This window comes from Scardinius erythrophthalmus (genome assembly GCF_964197995.2).
Source record: "Scardinius erythrophthalmus genome assembly, chromosome: 23".
Classification (NCBI taxonomy): Eukaryota; Metazoa; Chordata; class Actinopteri; order Cypriniformes; family Leuciscidae; genus Scardinius; species Scardinius erythrophthalmus.
Genome location: NC_138243.1, coordinates 26,144,015 through 26,165,156, shown reverse-complemented (window position 1 = coordinate 26,165,156; position 21,142 = coordinate 26,144,015). Strand labels below are relative to the sequence as shown.

Below are 21,142 nucleotides of genomic sequence, written 5' to 3'. Positions count from 1 at the left end.
TGTAGAAAATGTGAATGTTAATTGCCCATGCAAGACTAGAATAGCAAACCCCCTCAAACACTCCTTTTTAATTATATATTAAAATATTTTGAATTTAAATTACATTTAAATATTTTTTTTAAATCAGTATATATAATATGTTTTATTATTTTTTATACTATATATCTAAATATATATTGTAATTAAATAAATGTATTATTTTTGCTAAAATTATAGTATTTATATAAGTATATACATTTAATTATATATTTAAATATAATGTTAAAATTGTATTATTTATGATAGTATATATTATTTGTAATATGTTTTATTATATATAATATTAAAAGTAATAAAAAACAGTATTAAACAATATATATGGCAAGTAAGTATATAAATGGGTGAAGTTAATTATACATTTAAATATAATATAGTTTTTAAAATGTATAAAAAAAATATAAAATATAAAAAATAATATGCCAAAATATATTTCAAATATATTCTAAATATTTATACTGTTCTTAGTATTTAAAAAATATGTTTTGGACAAAACACAATTATATATATGTGTATATATATATATATATATATATATATATATATATATATATATATATATATATATATATATATATATATATATATATATATATATATATATATATATATATATATATATATATATATATATATATATATATATATATATATAGGCATATAATATAAAAATATAATAGGCTATATAATATAAAAATAAATGTATATATTTTATATTTATTTTTTTATATGAAAATATATTTTACATGATGTAGAGGATTACATGATTTTTTTAATACTTGGAATTTTGAGGTATGTTCAAATCATTAACTCTTAGTTTGAGCAATATAGCACGTGTCTTAGCATAATCATACAACTGTATATCATGTGACAGTTCATCTGAAACTGTAAAAGTGAAAGTTGATTATGTATTGTCATAAGGCTGGGTCACAGATGAAAGCAGAAGAAGCCAGTGGTGAACCCAGGATTGACCTCTCACATTTGCAGAATGAGGGAAAGCTTTGTTTCAGATTGTCTTAAAATAGGAACTAGTTCCTCATTTTTCTCTTGGATTATATTCAAAATATAACAGTCAACAATTTGCTGGTGGGAAACGAATTTTGTCAGCCCTACGAAACCCTCATCTCACGTCTTTGGTCATTTTCATACAGCTCTGATTCGGCTCATCACTTCTCATTTGGCTTTGATTACACAACAAAAGGAAAGAGATACACATTCAGGCAGAAGGTGTTAAAACATGAAAGCACCCGAATTTTGTGGCACAAAAAAGTAGGGTAGGATGAGAGAGAGAAGAAATGGCTGGTAATGCAATATTCATGCGCACGAGGCAGATTTCCCTTTAGTTCTCATGATTAGAGGAGGAGAATCTGAGCCCAGCCCGTCGTCTTAGTTCTCGCATCCAAGAGGATGGATGCATTAACGGCAAGTTGTTGTTGTGTTTTTGTACTTTGAGAGAAGAGAGAAGATGTGGCTTAATCAAGGAGATGCACTTCTCCTTTCCCTGCTCTTTGATGTTGTGAAAAGACGTCCAGGTTAACCCTGAGTGCGCAGCCGCTGTGTGCTTCTCTTTCAAACCCGAGATGATGAAAGTGGTGGCGCTGTATCGGGGGAGTCCAGCTTCTCTTGAAAAAGAGATGTGACCCTGATTGAAATGAGGAACATATTTGATCTTGAAATGAAGTGCTTCCTTGCTTTGCACTAATGCACTCATCTTTGATCATCAAAAGTAATTGATATAACCACATTGCCTTTAAAGCTTATTGAACGACAACCAAGCATATTGTCCGGAGAATATTGGTGTCATTGGCGGAAGGATGCACATTTTGCAGGCCATTTTCAGATGAGCTCAGTATTCAGTACATGAAATAGACCAAATTGTAAAGAATGAAAATGCATTTGACATTTTTTTTAATTAAATTATATGTATTGAATAAAATAAAGATTATTGGAGTATGTTTTAAAAGAAAATATGTGAAAATGGTTTCAAAATAAATCTTTTTTCAGCGTGTGTATATAAAATAATGGTAATTCAAACGGTTCTATTTGTTAACATTAATTAACGTACTAAGAATGAACAATACTTGCAGCACTTATTAATTCATTTCTAAGTTGTATCTTTAATAGTTGTATATCTGTTAATGTTAGTTGTTAGTTAATGCATTGAACGGTTGTATTTGTATTAGGGTATACGTTAACACGACAACAATGAATTGCATAATTGAAAAGTTCCGCGTACAGACGACAACGCTGTCAAATCGATCCCAGTTCACATGGATCTACGAAAATGATAAGAAACGCTGTATTCTGCTGCCAGGCCAGTAGTTGGCGATATCACTTTGTAAAGAAACACTACGCACACGTAATACGCATGCGCATGACGTCAACGTTTTCACAAATTTGAAAAAGGTTTTCAAAAGTTTGCATTTTCAGGCCCCCAAAACGCTGTTGTTGTGTAAATGAACAGTCAAACCCATATTTTTTCCATTTTTAGTTGAAAAGAGTGTGTAATGAGCCTTTCATTTACACGACAATGGCATTTTGGGGGGCTGGAAACTGGTTTCGAAGTGTACGTTATTGAAAACGATACATTATTGTTTCCATGTAAACTACAAAAACGCATCTTTGTGAAAACGGTGACGTCATGCACGTATTACGTGTTCAGTCTATAGACGCATAGTGTTTCTTTACACGGAGACATCGCCAACTACTGGCCTGGCAGCAGAATACAGCATTTTAAATCAATTTCACGGATCCGTGTGAACGGGGATCGTTTTGACAACGTTGACGTCTGCATGCCAAAAATGCAAAGGAAATTTTTTTCTGTTTTAGTACATCGTTGTCATGTAAACGTGCCTGAAATTGCTCATAGTTATAGTTCATGTTAACTAATGCATTAACTAATGTTAACAAATGAGAACTTGTGTTACCAAACTAATCATTTATGTCTAGTATTTTCAGGTTGCTTGAGGTTATTCAGGAGCTGGTATATTAAATTCAGTTTAATATTGCCAGTCATTCAACTGTTTAACACGCACATGTTCACTGTGCTCGTTTTTATTAACCCCTTTCATTTTATTTATTTGGTTTCAAATCTATTCATATTTTTGGGCTGGATGCAGAGATGGGGCTGAAGATGTGTTATTTATCCTGGGTCAACAGAGAGGAAATCTGAGCGTGAAAATTCCCATGTCACCGATAAGCACAAAGTCAACATGTCAATAATTCATTGCTCATATGATTTAATATATCAGCATTTGAATTATTTATTTTCTCTCTCTCTCTACCTGACAATCTACATCCGAGTCTCTCAGTGCTTTCATATTCATTTCAATCGGATTGCCGCTGAATGATTTATGGGCGGCTGACTTGGCCATGCACTACATGTAAAAGGCCATCCGTGTTGATGGAAAAAACAAACATGGACACAGTCTGGAGTATTTGAGCTGCTCTCACCGGCGGCCCCTGAAGAGGAGCTCGGGAGCCAATGAACACTAGATGTGCAAGAGGATATAGAAAACCACACAGGGGAGTCAAAATTTCATACATGGCTAAATAGAGCTAAATCAGAGACAAACATGCAAAGATTGTGGGTTGCATGCATGCATGGACAGATAAAGCAAGTTTAGCTCACAATATAGTCTTAAGCCACCTGTGGGAGCCAAAACCCCCGCGAGGTGATCGAAGAATGGACCGCCCGAAGGGTGGGGGTGGGGGCGCTTCCTCTATATATTAACAACTTGCACAGTCTATTCAAAACTGGATATGACTAAAAGAGAATGTTAAATAAAGACAGAATATGAACTTCTGCAAACCAACTGCTTCATAAGTTTGACAGCCACTGAAGTATGTGCAGGTAAACAAAGCAGCTTGACCAGTTGCAAGCCAGATCAAGCATTGTAAAACTGTTTGTTTCTATATAAAGTTTTGTTGTGTATTTTGATCAACCACCTCCTCCCCTATTTATCTGCCAACATGGAAAACGTCCTGTATTGTAGCCTAAACCCGCACAAAACAAGACGTGGGCTGAGGTGGCCTTGGAGTTCCTGCAACATCTGAACAGACTGCATCAAAAAATCATCTCCTGATTAGAAATGTTATAAAATAATATACATTTAAACAGTGAAAATATGATTATTGTTAATACGTCTTTCAATTTATATATATTGAATATTACAGACAGATAGATAGAAGGGTGGAGGAAAGGATAGATAGATAGATAGATAGATAGATAGATAGATAGATAGATAGATAGATAGATAGATAGATAGATAGATAGATAGATAGATAGATAGATAGATAGATAGATAGATAGATAGATAGATAGATAGATAGATAGATAGATAGATAGATAGATAGACAGACAACAGATAGATAGATAGATAGATAGATAGATAGATAGATAGATAGATAGATAGATAGATAGATAGATAGATAGATAGATAGATAGATAGATAGATAGATAGATAGATAGATAGATAGATAGATAGACAGACAACAGATAGATAGATAGATAGATAGATAGATAGATAGATAGATAGATAGATAGATAGATAGATAGATAGATAGATAGATAGATAGATAGATAGATAGATAGATAGATAGATAGATAGATAGATAGATAGATAATGTATTGTTGCAAAGCTTATTAATATATTTCATATTATTATTTATGATCATTATTACATAGAGGTATTATTATTAATAGTAGTAGTAGTTGTATGTGGTTGTTGTAGTTGTAATGAATCTTATTTTTTGTTTCAGTCCAGTGTGTCTTTCTTTCAGAAGTGTTGACTGTCTCTTTAAGGGGATCGTCGTGTGAATGAGTGTCGGGTTACACCTCAGACTCCTCCTCCTCCAGTCTGTGAGGGTGTTTCTTCGTTCTGCCCCGCTCCGCTTCTATCATCCAGGGATACAAATGTTTCTTGATCCACATTCGAGTCTGTCATCGGAGCCGAATTATAAATATTAAACACACAGTCGGGGAGTTCGTGCGCCTTCAATCAAACCATGGGATTGACACACTGACACACGGAGAGATTTGGAAGAGAAACTCTGAAGCAACTGGACTGGCTGAAACTTTGAATCCACACCTTTGTTTCGCGAAACTTTTTTTTTTTTTGGGTGCATGACTTTTCGTCCTGTGCAGGAGTATCGGAAGATTCCAGCAGCCACGCGAATGGATATTAAATGATGGACTGTTTTGGGGGGTTATTTCAGTGTGGTTTAGTAGGAAGAAAACCCCAATCCCCAACCCACAGGCTTTTGATCTGATCATGGGAAAACTGGGAATGTCTTGTTTTTTCTAGCCTCGGCACATTCGCGCTTCTAAGATTTGGGGTTAGTTCGGATTACAAGTCTTACCAAGAGAAGAAAATTTCGTTTTAATCAGACTTTTGGGTTTTTAAGCGCCAACATGCCTCAACTAAACGGAGGAGGAGGTGATGACCTGGGAGCAAACGATGAACTTATTTCCTTCAAAGATGAGGGTGAGCAAGAGGAGAAAATATCCGAGAATGTGTCGTCGGAGAGAGATCTGGACGATGTGAAATCTTCTCTAGTGAACGAGTCCGAGAACAACAGCAGCTCATCAGACTCCGAAGTAAGCAAAACAGTTCTGTTACTTATCATTTCAGTGCACTCGGCATCTAATGCATGCGTTTAAGTGTTCATTGGTAGTGCTAAAACTAAACCGATGCTTTATTTCCCAAATGCAAGCAAACAGACAGGCGTCCTCGACCCAGACCAGAACTAGAAAGTTATGAGAAACAGAGAGAACACTTTGCGGAAGGTAAAAACATTTCGAGACGTTTTCCATGTGTTTTCTGTGAGTGTTTTATGCACCGTAATGACAATTTATTCGTTTGCTTTCGCCCCTAAAGCTTTGAGACGACAACAAGATGGAGGATTTTTCAAGGGACCCCATTATGGTTATCCATTTCTTATGATCCCAGATATCACGAATCCATACCTCTCCAACGGATCGCTATCTCCCAGCACACGAACGGTACGTGCCATTTCGCTTTAAACGCAACTATCACCTTCATGACGTCACGCTGCACTCCGTATTATTTTCAGTTGTTCAAAAGTCGCCTTTCAGTGCGCCATATTCGCTTTCAGAAACCCCTGCATTTCCTTTGTTTGCGTTTAGAATCCCCTTTAATACTTCACTACTAGTAAAGCTTCATGTTTCAAAAGTTTACCGTAGTTTCCCCCCCCTGTTACCACTTGTTGAGTCTGGAGCATGCATACTAGGAGGCCATTCTGGTGCATTGCACAATAAGTCATTTACTTGGGCTCACCCGAGCACAAAAGAAGTCTTTATTCGCCGCCTCCAATGGCACGAAAATGGACTTTTCGCAGTGAAATGTCTGCACAATTAATTTTGTATTATCATAACAGGGGACAAACTGGAGGCAAGCCCAGGCAGATAGGATTCATCCAGCTTTTGGTGTCAGGAATGTGTCTTTACTCCCTTTGTTGTTGTGTGATAGGATGTTGCTGGGTTAGAGAGTTAAATTTATGACTGGGCGCATCGATTTTGATTGCATGTTTTTGTGGCTTATGTCATAAAGACCTTTGACTTCATTTGAGCCATATCAAGATTTTCTAGATAACTGCCATATAAGTTCTTCCCCATCAGTGAAACTGTCTTTCAATTACAGGGCAGTTAGGCAACTATTGTTATCATTAGTTACCGCTTGACGGCCCTGTCGGAGGTCTCTACTGGATGCCCATTATCTTAATGACATCTTCACCTAGGGGGGTGGTTTGGCTACCTGAACAGCAAGCCCCCACCGAGGTGTTTGAATCGCAGGCAAATTGCTGCATATGTTTGTCTTCCTCCATTTAGCTTCATTGAAGGATATCTGGAGTGTTGTTTTTTTTTTTTTTGCGCAGTGTTGCTCACTAAAGCAGCCATGTCAATGTATAAGTGATTAGGTGTGCGAACGTAGGCTAACATGTCATTGTGGAAACATTTCTGCGAGCCTGTGGCGATAAACATTTGTTCATTGTGTTCATTGTGCTGCTTACTCGTGAGAATGCTTGAATCTGTTGGTCATGCACTTGGATATTAGATGTTGCATTAGGTTTGCTTGTTTGCAGCACAATGGTTTTTTCAACTCGTCAAATAGCATTATAGCCTGAGAATGGTTGCTGTCGCATGAGTGGTTTGACTAAGGAAAAGAGGTTACCTTTAACAGCTGTAACAAAGAGCGACTGTGATTCTAGTAGATAAGATGGATAATAACATCTGACTTCTGGTCTGCTCGTGTGTATTTGTGTGTGTGTGTGTGTGAGAGAGCCTGAAGGCAACTGAGTCAACCATGTCTTCCTCAGTGCACAATAGCAAGGTTGTGTATAGTTTTGGAGTACAAAAGTTAGTGAAGCGCCACTCAGTCTATGAGGGAAAAAAAACATGTAATGTTACTGAACCGAAGCTGAAAATTGTTTACAGTAACTGTTGGCACTGGGTTTCGAACGTAAACACAACCTGCTATGTGGAGATTTTTCGAGGAACTTTATTTTCTCTCAGCAGTTTTGTTTTGTTTTAGCTTGTACGATGGAAAAACAGTAAAGGGTTTCTTGTAGAGGAGTTAGCTTCTCTCTTCCAGTTATAAAGGACCTTCATATACTTGTTCTTAACTGAGTTAGTAGGCTTTAACAAGGTTTGCTTTGACCCCAGGTTGAAGTTTCTTAATGATTTATCTTCCACAATGTCCTCTTTTCATAAATGCTAATTCAGCACTTTTGTAGTTTTCAACATCCCCATCAGTTTAACAGCATTGCTCTTTGTTTGCTAATTATCACTTCCTTATTTAATAATGTTTCTTAATTGATTTAATTATATTCTGGTGAGTGCAAACGGCAGGGTAAAAGTCCAATGCTTTTGTGTGCGGATTAGTCAGTAAATTGTTGTTAGCGTTGTGAAGCTAATCTTGTTAGATTTTCTTATTTGGTTCTGTTGTGACTGCAGTGTTTTGTTTATTAATTTGGTGTGCTAAAGTTGGTTAGATGCTTGCTAACATATTTTATGCTATCTTAAATACTCCTAGGCTGTGTGAAATCGCCCTCTATATCCTCGTTTACTATCCCCTACATTATTCCACTAATATAGTTCATTTGAAGGAGTGAATGAAAACAAGTGATTGAATTCGGACACTGCGCACTGGAAGGTCTGCCGCTTTTGCCTAGTTTGTGCTTGCGGTTTAATAATTTGAAACCTAGCAAACTTGCAGCTCCAGTGGTAATGTAAAGGATTATCTTGAACTCTGTCATAGAATATAAACCTTAATTGGCAATAAAATAGCAATGGATGGATGATTCAGCTGCGGGCGCCATCTTCTGGCGAGAATTCATTGGGCGTGACCGTCACAGTGCATTATGGGTATTCTCTAGACATTGAGTGCGGTTGAGTGTACTATGTTTGTGCACTTGTTATTGCATTGCATTATGGGATTGGATGAGTGCACTTGATTGGTTTCGGACACCACTACAAATCGCTGTCCCCTCAAATAGTGCCCTATCTAAGGGTATAGCAAGCAAATGAACAATTTTAAAGCAAATGCATTGTTTTGGAAGCACTTCCCACTTGCGTATCCACTTCTGTAGAGTGTCGAGCCACACTATCCCACAATATTAATTAAACTAAAGTGCACTTATTGCACAAAGTAGTACTAGCGAGTAAGTGGCAAGCTCTTGATCGCATAACTGCGCTGTCAGAGCACGTCAGCCCTTCATGACTGGCGTTCTCTTCCCGTCCATCTTTCTTCCACTCTTTAAACTCTCTACTCTACAATGGTATTTTAAGACCTAGAAGACAATATAAAGTAAACAGAGGAATTGTCCTGCGTACAAGAGGGCCTCATTTTACATAAACAAACAGTGCTCAGGAGAGCGGCCCTGTCAACAGCCCAAGCCTTTTCCACACACTCAGCACTCAGAGACGGAGTGGGGGTAGATGGCGAGAGAGAAACCAGGCACCCCCCTCCAGCCCGTCCCACCTCCTCGTCTTCAGCTACAGAGGGGACATTGTCCAGGCCTTTAAGTTAAGACAGCATTCCTGTAGTGCAAGACGGTTCAGGAAAGCTGAAAACCGGTGTACGAATGTTTGCACAAATGACCGAATAAACAAAGATTTATAATTTTATCCCGAGCTAATGTGTTATAGGGTAGGATGTTTTTTTTTTTCCTCCTGTAAGGATAAACTAAACAAATCCAAATTAATTTAGAAATATTTCAGTCTCTCTTTTGCTGTTTAGAAGAAGTGTGCACTATGAATGCTGTGTCTTGTTAGGAGGCCAGGAATTACGTGAGACATAAACCAATTCTGCTTTTCCCCCTTTTAATGTTACTGCTTCTTCAAGAGGCGACCGTTTAAAAACGTTCCTGCCGTTGGACGCGTTCCACCGAAGACCCTCTCTGGTAACTTGATTATTGACCGAGATTAAAACCAGACAGTTCCTTAAAGAAAGAAATGTCAAGCCAAACATTATTTTCCTCCTCTGGTTTTCCACACAAGCTTGGCGTCGCTCTAGACGTCTGATTTTTTTTTTTATTGATTTTTTTAGAACCAGGCAAAATAAAGACCTAATTTACAAACGTTCCTCCTTAAAGGAGAGTGGTTTATGGATCTGTATGTGAGGGCAAACCACAGGGGCTGAAGAAATGCAACAGGAAGTAGATAAAGGAATGCAGGGAGCTGTTCCCAAGGCCAGAGTCGTAACGCAGATCTCTTTCCTGTTGATCATATCACGTCCTGCGCTGGTCGAATGGAATCATTCAGAATTTGCTGTATTTTTGTGATTGCTTTATCTCTTTGGCCAATTATCTTCATATGGCCCAGTGTTTACGATATAGTGTAGATAGCAAAAACACCGACATTACACTGTGGTTTTAATCTGTTTGTGTTTTAGTTGTAATGAAGCAGAACTGTAGCTCCGTCTAAAGCATCTGCGATTTATTTTATTATTATTTTAACTCTTTGCCAATAATTTGCCTGTTTCACATACAGTCCTGGAAAAAGCTAATTTTATGTATAAATTATATACTTTTTATAATATTTTGTTTATATATTTGTGTTTTTTAAAATAAAAACATAGTTTATTGTTGAATAATTTAAACTGTTTACACCAATTTTTCGCTATTTCTTTTAATGCCGACTGCCGAGAAAACTGTACGTACGCCGTTTGTAAGTTAGTGAAAAGTGTAAACACTGTGGCGCTATCAAAACATCGACTATTTGTTAAACATTTCTACCTGCCCGGCATAGCAACATTGTTTCAGCCAATGGTGTGAGTTTGGGGCGGGGCTATTTGTTTGACTGACCAATGGCAGAATGGGGGTTGAGTCATTTATTTGCTACAGAAATCACCTTTTAGAAACTATTTATTTTTATTTGTCTCAAGAAAAGAAAGTATTATTGTATAACTAGTATAGTATTAGTGTATAATAGTAGGCTTTATTTATTCATACTTTGAAAGACTGATTTGTTATTCTGAATATTTGGCATTATACAGTCTTTTTTTAATACAATTTGTTTACTTTCACCTCGATATTCAGGTGTGTGTTTACCTTCTTCATTGTAAAGTAATCTGCCATCACATTGATTTGTCCTTGTGGGACTTTAACTATTCAGGAAACTGTGGGCCGTGAATCAAAATGATTACCAGTGTCCGAAGACATATCAGGAATCTAAAATGAATGCAGTTAGTGTGATCTTCTAGGGACGTCCTCCACTGGGAGGATTGTAACAGCGTTTTTTTTCCGAGGCAGAATGGATTGGAGTTTCTCTGTTGGTTTAGTAAGTGTGTGTGAGCTGCTGATGTCATTCTCCATTGATAAGATTGCGCTGGCAGTGGTCAGCGCTCATCAAAACTCACTTCATGTTCGGTTGCATGTCCTGTTGCACAGTGAATTTCACAGACCCCCCACCTCCCTTTCAGTCGCAAAAAAACAGCGAGCTCTCACTCAGAGCTGCGTACTGACTTCATGCATCACTCCATGCTAATAAAACTTGATTGTGCCGGGGATAAAGTTTAAGGGGGTGGGGGGGCTTCGGGCTTCATCAGTCTGGTATTTTTAACAGCTGTTTTCAGTTATTACCTCGCAGTCAGAGCTTCCTGGGGCCTCGGGAGGGGGAGGGAGGGAGCGGGGTGCAGGGGGGTAGTTAGGGGTAAAGCATTATGGGAAAAAAACTAAGCAAGCTGTGGGGATGAGGGTGCCAGGTGGGTGAGAAAGTGGGCATGCAGCCAGGAAGCTTGTATGTGTATGTGTAAGTGTGTGTGTGTGCGTCCTGTTGGCCTGGTTGAAGCACGTGAACGCTGCGATAACTTATCTCATCGCAGCCCTCTTTGGTCTCACATGGCCTTGTTGTGCCCGCTGCTTCATGCCAGGCTGAAAAGGCCTAGGGGAGATCTGATATCAGCAGCCTCCGGATTTTCTCGTAGGGTGAGGTGTACTAAGCTAGAATGTAAGCTAATTCCTTGTGTGATCAGTTGTTTGTGATATGGTTATTGTGCTGTGCTTTTAATTACTGCTGTCTTTCCACCCCTAATGTTACTTTTAGTACAAGGAATGCTTGTTGTCTGACATACAAAACCTGATAAATAAGTGATTGCCTGATAAGGATTTTTTTCCATCATTGTTGTCATTATATTCATATATAATCTCTAACAAATCTCAAAATTAATATGCATTTTACATAATAATTAATATCCATTGTACCATGATTCCTGAGCTCGATATCATTTAAGTAGTGATTTTAGTTTTAGTAACACCAGAAACGTTTTTGAATTTCTGTCTTGTATTATGTTGAGATGTCTTGTATAGTTTTGTAAGTTGTAAATCTTGTATCACTTACCTTATTGCTGACATGGCATTAAAAAGCCAATAAACATACAAACAAACAATCAATTGAATTTATTTAGACGAAATAGAATATGATTTTAATATCTGCCATTTAGATTAAATCTGTTCATTATATAAAGCGATCGAGTCTCATCAGAATATTTGGAGTAAGCCGCTCAATTCATATGGATTAGTTTTACGATTTCTTTATGAACTTTTTTGAAGCATCAAAGTGGTAGTTGCGTAGCTGTCAACGGAGGAACAGAAAGCTCTCAGATATAATCAAAAATATCTTCATTTGTGTTCCGAAGTCTTACGGGTTTGGAATGACATGAGGGTGAGTAATTAATGACAGAAGTTTAATTTTTTGATTAACCCTTTAAGCACACACATAATTATCCAAACATTGAAGGGAGTTGCTAGCATTAGCAATGAGTGTATGTATTATTGTAATGGTGTCAGCCGCAAGCTTCGCCCATATTGAGCGCCTTTCCTTGTCTTAAGGAGTCATCGGTGGAGAAGCTCTTTGTGGGCAGGGGCTTGGGGGTGGGCAGGCAGCCCTGATTCTCGTGTGAAATGAGGGATGTTCTATAGTGACTCTTGGCCGAGGCGCAGGGAGTGTATGGGAGCTTTTATGAATAGGGGCCTTTCAGTCGTTCAATATGGCACTGAAAGGCTGAACAAAAGCCTAGAGGGTGGCGACTGAGAGCTACACGGTAGATCCACAAAACACTTCACTTTGCTGCGGCGTAGTCGTAATCCCTAAGACATCAGCCATTCCAACTGCATGCATTCAAGAAATGTCACGTAAACAAAGTGGACGGCTGACAAATCTTCGAGAAGTTTAACACCATAATTGGCGTTCAATTGACTAGGCTTATGGTTGTCAAAATGCTGGATTTGTTGTAGGTCTGGGAATCTTATTCAAACACTATGGCTGCTGATATTTTGTGGGAAGTTGTTTGGGAAGCTGTACACTAGATTGAATTGGTCGTTTTTCCATGCGTTTGACAGTGAGATGCATCTTCACATTGTTTCAGTTAGGGGTGAGAGGTCAAGGTTCACAGCCTGTTGACGTGACTCACAGTTGAGTGGGCACCAAAGTTCCCAGATTCCAGCAGGGGGGTCGTCGTTGCGCTCCAGGGCTGGGAGCTTTCTCCCGCCTCTTTCCCTTCTAAACTCTCCATTCGGATTTGCTCTGAGCTGTCAGACAACGTGTAGCGTAAAAAACAGCGGAGGCCTCACACACACCCTGCCGCTCACTTCCTCTCAAAAACGATGGTCCGTGGCGTGATGATTAATTAAAAAGAAGAACAAAACAAAACCTTTGCTTCAGTTCTTTTGGCTCCAGACATTCATTGGCCCGCCACAGTCTGGATCATTCAGATTGGTGGAGTGGAAGTGACATAACCGCTGGCACAAAAGGGCAGCCGTGTGATTGGAGGAGAATGCGCATTGTGTACCGTTGGGGGGTCCGCCACAGACGCAGCGCTTCTACTGCTCTCACCCTGACCACAAGGTTGAGAGCGGTTCCATTGTCACATGACATGTTCACACTGGACCACAAGCTTTTGTGTGTGTGTGTGTTTTTTTTGTTCGTACGTGAGAGTGTATGTCTTATCCAGCTGGGCCTTGTCGGTCAGGGCATGGGCCGCCCCTCCCCGCGCACAGCTGCAGTTTGGGCCCAGAGGCGCAGTTGAGGGCTTGTGAAAACCCCCTGAGCCCTCCTCATTTCTCCAGATGAGTACCTCATTGTAATCGACTGAACAGGAGTGCACTGATTTTTTTTTTAATGTTCTGAACTTTTTACTTTTGTGTTACTTATAAACTTGTCTAACAGTTACATACTTTACCATTGTTGATGTTGTAATCAATCAAAACTCGTGCACCATTTTAGGTTTCTTATAAACTTGCTGAAGTGGTCACCTTTCCAAACATCCCTTAAAGGGTTAGTTCACTCAAAAGTGAAAATTCTGTCATTAATTATTCTCCATCATGTTGTTCCAAACCCATAAGACTTTTGTTAATCTTCGGCACACAAATGAAGATCTTTTTGATGAAATCTGAGACCTTTTTATCCCTCCATAGACAGCTACACAACTAAGACTAAATTCAATCTGTTCATCATATAACGTGATCGAGTCTCTTCAGAAAATTTGGACTGCACCACTCAATTCATATGGATTAGTTTTACAATCTCTTTATGAACTTTTTGAAGCGTCAAAGTGTCACTTGCGCAGCTGTTAATGGAGGGATAGAAAGCTGATTTGATTTCATCAAAAAGATCTTCATTTGTGTTCCAAAGATGAACGAAAGTCTTGCGGGTTTGGACGATGTGAAGCTGAGTAATTAATGACAGAATTTTCATTTTTGGGGGAACCATCCCTTTAACTTTGCTGACATTAGTTCTTAATTTCAGTTTTTCTAATAAACTTAAAGAAGGTGATAGCCATTTCAGTAGTTACATGTCCTAACGAGTTTTCTTTGACAACATTGTCAAAAAAGCTAAGGGATGTAACCATTTAAAAGTTTAGGGGAAACATTTTTTCCCAACATTTAACTTTTCCAGTAGTTGCATCCCTTAACTTTAAATTCTGTAGTCAACCAAAAAACTTGAGTTCTTATAGACTTGTTGAAAGTAGTTATCTTTCCAACGGTTACATCCTCTACCTTTGTTGACGTCGTAGTCAACCAATACTTCACTTATAAAGTGACGCAGCAATTGTAATGGTTACCAGGTGCTCCCAGTTTGGGTCGGGTAAAATGTTGGAAAATTTAGGGGATGTAACTGTTTCCAGCAGTTAGTACGTTTTCTAACTTTGTTGACTATATTGTCAACCAAAACTCATTAGGATACGTAACAATTGGAACGTTAATCACTTTTGACAAGTTTATAAGAAACCCAAAATGGAGAATGTGTTTTTGTTGACAGCAATGTCACCAAAGTTAGGTGATGTAACTGCTTGAAAGTTTATAGGATGAAACTGAAGGAAATGTTTCCAACAACTTTTTCCAACCCTTCACTTTTACAGCAATTATGTCTCCTAAACTTTGTTAATGCGGCAACCAACCAAAACTTGTACACCATTTAGTTTTCTTATAAATTTGTTGAAAGTGGTAACTTTTCTGACAGTTATGTCCTCTACCTTAGTCGATGTGAAATTAGTGATGTGGCTGTTGGAATGGTTACCAAGATCAACCATTTTTAAAGAAACTGACAGGGATGGATTAACGCAATGGCCTACCTGTTGGGACACCCAAAGGAACGTGAAAACAACTGAGGGGAACCCTCTACCTCAACCGGGGTGGGGACCCCCTGGAGCGCGATTTCGACCAAGGGGGGCCTTGCCTAGGACATTGCCTCGTCATAATCCGTCCCTTGAAACAGAATCATGGAGAAAGAGTTTTGTTTGACGTAAAATGTTGGAGAAGCTGGGGGATGTAGCTCTGTTGACATTGTCGACATTGTCATCAACCACAACTCTTCCTCCAGTTGGTGACATTAAGTATGACGTTCATGATCAATATTCATGTTTTTTTTATTGTGCGACCCAGGCGCCAGTTGTTTAGGTTTTATACTGTTTGCCTGCGATTGTAAACAATTCCTAGCATCGCATCTCGCCCTCTCTGAAACACTCCCACACTTTGTCATGGCCAATGTCGATGGTGCGTTCTCCTAGCCGCCCGGCTCCTAGACCCAACCTCGTGAAAAACCACACAAACACGCTGTGTGTACTTTAGAGCCAGTTACAGCTGCGAGCAGTGAAGTCTGGATTGTGTTAGCCCATGCACTGTGATTTATAAATTGTTTCTCAGGCCATAAATTTCCACTATAATTGCACTCCAAGCCCCCTTCCACTCTCCTCACTCTTTCTCTCCCCCCTTCTTTCCCTCTCCATCTTTCACTTCTTCGCCTCCTGCCCTTCCAGACGCACACACACACACGCTCCGGAGGTACGTGGTCCGGCACTAATTGTTTGCAGGAGGGAACTGGTTTGACAAGGCAGAAAGTTTTTGAAATTAGGCTGGGCGGTCACCATTGTGAGTCAGGGCTGTACGTCGCAGGTATGTTGTGTCATGCCTCCATATCGCCCCCCTTGGACTATTATTGCACAATAGCAGTTGTAAACGGTCTAAAGATAACACTTCAGTCATTTAGTGCAATTTCGCAAAAATCTGCATGATTTCCTCTCCTGCATTTAATTGCAGAGGGATTTTTTTTTTTCTTCTCCCGAATGTGAAATTCGCTCCCTCGGGCCTCTCTGTAGTAGATTCAAGTTTTATCCTTCGCAGCCAACAGGTTATAAAAAATATCCCTGTTTATTTGTTGTGCCTCGAGTTAGGTCTACATATGGAGGAAAGCTTATCAACAAATCCGCTTTAAACGAGCAAAACTGCAGTGGCTGCTGTGTGAAAGTTTTCCAGTTCTGTTGCAATCTGGTGACATGATTATAATTTTTTTTTTTTTTTACTCTTTTGACGCTGGTTGGCCTGGTTGTGTTTTAGCAGGAGGGGTATATTGGGGTGAAGTTTGAGTTAGTGTGTGCGTGTGTGTATGTGTGTGTGCTGGGGGGAGGTAGTCTACCAAGAGGACACAATAAGCCCTTTGTCTTCATTATGCACTTAGCATTTGAGAAAGACAAGAAGGTTTCTCTATTTTACTTTATCTTCAACTGTCTTTAATGCATGTGCATCTCGATTTTAGTAGAAATGTGTCATTTAGTCTTATTCAAATACTTAAAGTCTGCATTGTTTCAGTCAAATTATATTATTATTGCAAAATATAGTTATTATGATAAGTTGGATGCCTACAAAGTTGTAGATTACTATAGCGAGCACTTTTGGGTTATAAAATGTCTTTGTTATCCCTCTTGGCTGCTTGTGGGTTAACAAGCCCAGGCTGTTCATCGTAAACCTGGGTATAGTAGTTTGGACTGCAGTGTTGTAACCAGATACCGAAATACTGGAAACCACATAACTGTCTTGTAATTGACTTTAAGAAGGGTGGCTGCATTTTGCCTTTGCAGAAACAGAACTCTCAACAGACAGCTTATTACTTTCTCGTGGTCGTAATTATGTGTTGGGTTTTATTTGACCTACTGTTTTGTCTTGCGCCACAATAACGCTCTTATTCCTTATGTTGTCAAGGTTTGTTTGTGCTTATCTGGTGAAATAGTACGTCCATACAAGTGTATTTCACATTTTATTTATAAAAAAATTAAATCGCACTAATGTTTTCGTTTGAAAACGCATCTTTTTCTCTCCGTTTTGGCCTTCCGTCCGCACTGAGACGGCGTTTTTGATCTTGCGAAAACTAAGCTTTTTGAAAACGCTTTCCCAAGTGGATGAATTTGAAAACGCAGTGTAGTGTGGACTGTGAAACAAAACGGAGGTATTTGAAAACGATAATGCATGTTTTGTCATGTGACGCATATTAAACTGATAGATATGTGTGTTATGTAGGGCTGGGCGATTTTTACGATTAATTCGAATTTTGATGTTTTGCCACAATTTTATTATTTTTAAATCGAGAATTCGCGGTTTTGAATAAAATGTTAGCAAACGTAACAATTACATGTTGACAATTCAGCAATGATAACAGTTAAGACAAGTATGTTTAAGATAAGTTTGTACAATATTTCATGCATCTTCTGTTTTACATTTACACCATGTTGATCACTTCATGTGTGGTGCACTTGGAATATAACTTTTTTTAACCAGATGGTTAATAAAGAGTATGTTACATGAATCATATTGTAGTTACGTTTTTAAGTTGACTAGTTAAACAATAAAAAAAATGAAATCTTGAATCGGTCAATTGTTCTGAAAAAATTTAAATTGAGAAAATTGAATTTTTTTGCTATATCTTCCAGCCATACTATTATGTGCTATTCACTATCACTCTGTAGTTAAAGATGTTACTTTGTACAGTCTTCATATCGTAGTCCTGACAGAAAATTTACTGCCATTTGCTGTCCTGCGGCAAAACATGAGAGCGGTTGCGTTTTAGACCAAACATATAATGGTGAGTGAGAGTGACCTGGACGCATCAGTGAATGCTGAGATATCTTGCTAAATAAAATGATTCTGCCAGAAGAATAGCATGAGAACTTGATTATGTCTGTTCCGTCTGTATAATCTCAGTGAGCTTTTATGAGGTTTAACCATGCGCAGTAAGGTGAATTGAGCGTTTTCCGATGTTTCAGTGTGAACGGAGAGTGTTATAAAACGAAAATGGCGTTTTCAAAATGATCCGGATTAATCTAGACATAGCCTAAAGTGTTTTTTTGTGATCAGAAACTGAAGGTGTCTCCCAAAGGTAGTTCCTTTTTTTTCTTCTGCAACCGGACGGTTGATGAATGCAAACTTGGTCTCTGTTGCCGTCCCTAAATAGGCCACATTGCCATGGAAACCCCTGGTCTCCGGATGGCTGACCTCTGAACCAGTTCTTTAAGTAGGCAGTGAATGGAGGGAGTAGTGTTATCAGTGAGGTCACAATAGTATCCATGGGAACTCGGAGAGCAACTGTCAGTCATGAGTCTTTCCTGTTGAGGCTGAAGCCCAGTTCTGTGTGGAAGCCACTGGCTTGATGAAAAGAAGCACTTTAACGCATCTAATGTAGGCAGGTCAGTCAGCGCCACTGAACTACTGGAACAAAACACAAACATGTGCTCTGTTGCATTAGGATGATTTGCGCTTTGGTTTTTTGGATTTGTAAGTGAAGGTGTTTTTTTTTTTTTTTTTAGTAGTATGGATGCACTGAATTTCCACCTGAGTTGCCAATAGCAGAAAATCTTGTGTTTTGACTGATATTATTAATGGTGTAGAAAAATAGTATACTATTTAAACAATTTAAAGGGACACTTCACCCATTTGCATTAAGCTTTGCATTGTTAGAAACCCAGTCATACTATTGAATGGTCGTGCAACACTCTCTCATTTTCCCCTGAGACGGGAGAAATCTGTTATTTACCTCTTACACTTCCTCCTACAATGACGCAAAAATCGTCATTTTGCGTCATTGTAGGAGGAAGTGTTAGAGGGGGGGATTTCTGTTAAGACTACAGACACTAGTTTCTCATCTTTCCCAGGGTGGGGCGCGCTCACGCTACAGACCTATTACAGATCAGTGCGTGGGACTTTACTCTCTGAAACTGAAAGCAATATCCTCCATCTTGTTTGAAGCTAAGCTAACAGGCGCTGTGGAGACAGATGTAAAGTTATGACAATAGCGGAGGAGAGTGCTCAATATGATATAGAAGAAGAGGATTTCGGAAGTCTGATGCTTGAATCAGGTGTTTGTGGCCGCATTATAGCGAAGAGCAGCCGAGGCAGAAGACCTGCCTGCCGCGGACGAGGAGCCCGGACTGGCTCGAGTTAGGGCGGACTGTTGGCGCCGGTGATCTCACTATGCAGCTACGAACCGCTACGAACACAGAGATAGAGTCCGTCTGCGGCAAAGAATTTCAACGATGACAATTTCTCCTGGACGAAATCTCTGAATCAGACGAGGACACGGACGTTTGTGTTGAGAACTATCCTAGTTTCGCACCGCATATGTTCTGACTGAACATCCAGGTACCATGCAATAATTCACCTTTTCGAAAGAAATACAAACGAGGAGTAATGCACTATATGAGTTCGCCAACTAACTGGACATTTTGTGTGAATGTGAAATGAATTTCAAGCTCTGGTAGTAGCTAGCCTTGTAGACTGAAGAGTGATTTCTCTTATAGGCAGATATGCGCTTTCTGGATTAGTGGGAGTGGCTTGCGGAGCTGTGCAATGTGGTGCATTGTGGGAGTTGTTGTCTTTCATACAAATGCGTTCTGAAGTTATTTTTTGTCTTTTCTCGGTCACGAAGGCACCAAATTCAAAAATTATTTTACATTTCGACTACATATATGACCCACTTTAAATAAAAAACAATGTTCAAATGGGTGAAATGACCCTTTAAGAGATATTTAATTTAAAATATGCCTATAATTGATATAGTGACTAAGTAATATTATAGATGTATATTGTATTGACAGTTTTAAAAAAATTTACAAGAGTATGTCAAATATTTTAGTACTTTTGTAACCTTACTATACTGTCCAAATGAGACTAATAAATAATATATATATATATATATATATATATATATATATATATATATATACACACACACACAGTGTAAAGTACATTATCTGCTTCAAAAATTGGACTAATTAAACCGATTCTGATCATTAATAATAATAATCTTGGCCTATACCAAATTATATTGTGCATCCCTAATAAATAAAAATGACTTATTTGCCCTAAAGTGACATTGCAGATTATTTTGATCAAAGTAATATTTTATTTCAAAGAAATTTTATTGTTTGGGCTAAATTTATTCGATGCTGTGGCCATTTATATGCACACAGGTTTGGATCCAGCATCTGCTGATCCCTTGTACACGAAAGTTCCCAGAACCTTGTTGAATTACTTCCTAATGTGATCGGTGGATGAATAGGTGATTTGTTGGTTAAATTACTGCAGTCCATCCGATTAATGTTTCTGTAATAAGATAAGTCTGCTTTAATGAGCTTCTCCTCCTCCTCTGAGTTTAATCTCTGAACTCAGACTTCATAATTACATAATTTTTTGCTTATTAATGTTGTTTTTGTTGTTCAAAATTGTTTTTCTCCTTTCCATCAATAGAAAGGCTCAGATCTCTAATTCATATTTGGAGGCGGTCAAGAATTCCTCTTTTTTTTTTCTTTTTTTCTGCAAATTAATTTCCAATTAGCACAGATAGGGGTGTCGTTTGCCTATGAATTGTTTACTTAATTATCGGAAACTCTTGCAGCTCTTAAACAAACAATAGGCCTGAATGCCAACCTGCGGTGAGGGAGGGCTGGAAACCGCTGCCTCTATTGTCTTTCCCTCTGGCAGCAGTGAAAAGAGCAGCAAGAGGTGTCGCTCGCATAAATAAATGAGTCAGGTGATGTCAGACCCCTCTGGCCGCATCAGGGCACTGCCCTATAGGCATACATGCATGTAATCCAGAGCCTTTTGTCTGGCTTAACTGTTCTGATGCTGAGATGTAATGGATTCCTTTGTGCTCCGCCAGCGTCCTGCTCCATTCTAGTGGAGGGTGTGTGTGGAATGGGTGAAAACATCGGGAGAATTGTAGGCCATGCTTTGAATGATTGACATGACCTACTTGGCTCCCCCCCCCCCCCCCCCCAAGAACGTTGTGCTATTCTGTGGAAGCTGTTGCGGTTTGAGGTAC

At 38.8% G+C, this 21,142-nt stretch overlaps 1 protein-coding gene across 1 annotated transcript in view; it reads left to right on the top strand.

The window, feature by feature from the left end:
• Positions 1-4,891: 4,891 nt before the first annotated feature.
• tcf7l1a (transcription factor 7 like 1a) overlaps positions 4,892-21,142 on the top strand; it is a 30,719-nt gene continuing 14,468 nt past the window's right edge. The window contains exons 1-3 of the mRNA XM_081355118.1: positions 4,892-5,635; positions 5,752-5,824; positions 5,916-6,040. Of these exons, the coding sequence (XP_081211244.1) occupies positions 5,450-5,635; positions 5,752-5,824; positions 5,916-6,040 (384 nt within the window). The 5' untranslated portion in view covers positions 4,892-5,449. The remainder of the gene's footprint in view (positions 5,636-5,751; positions 5,825-5,915; positions 6,041-21,142) is intronic.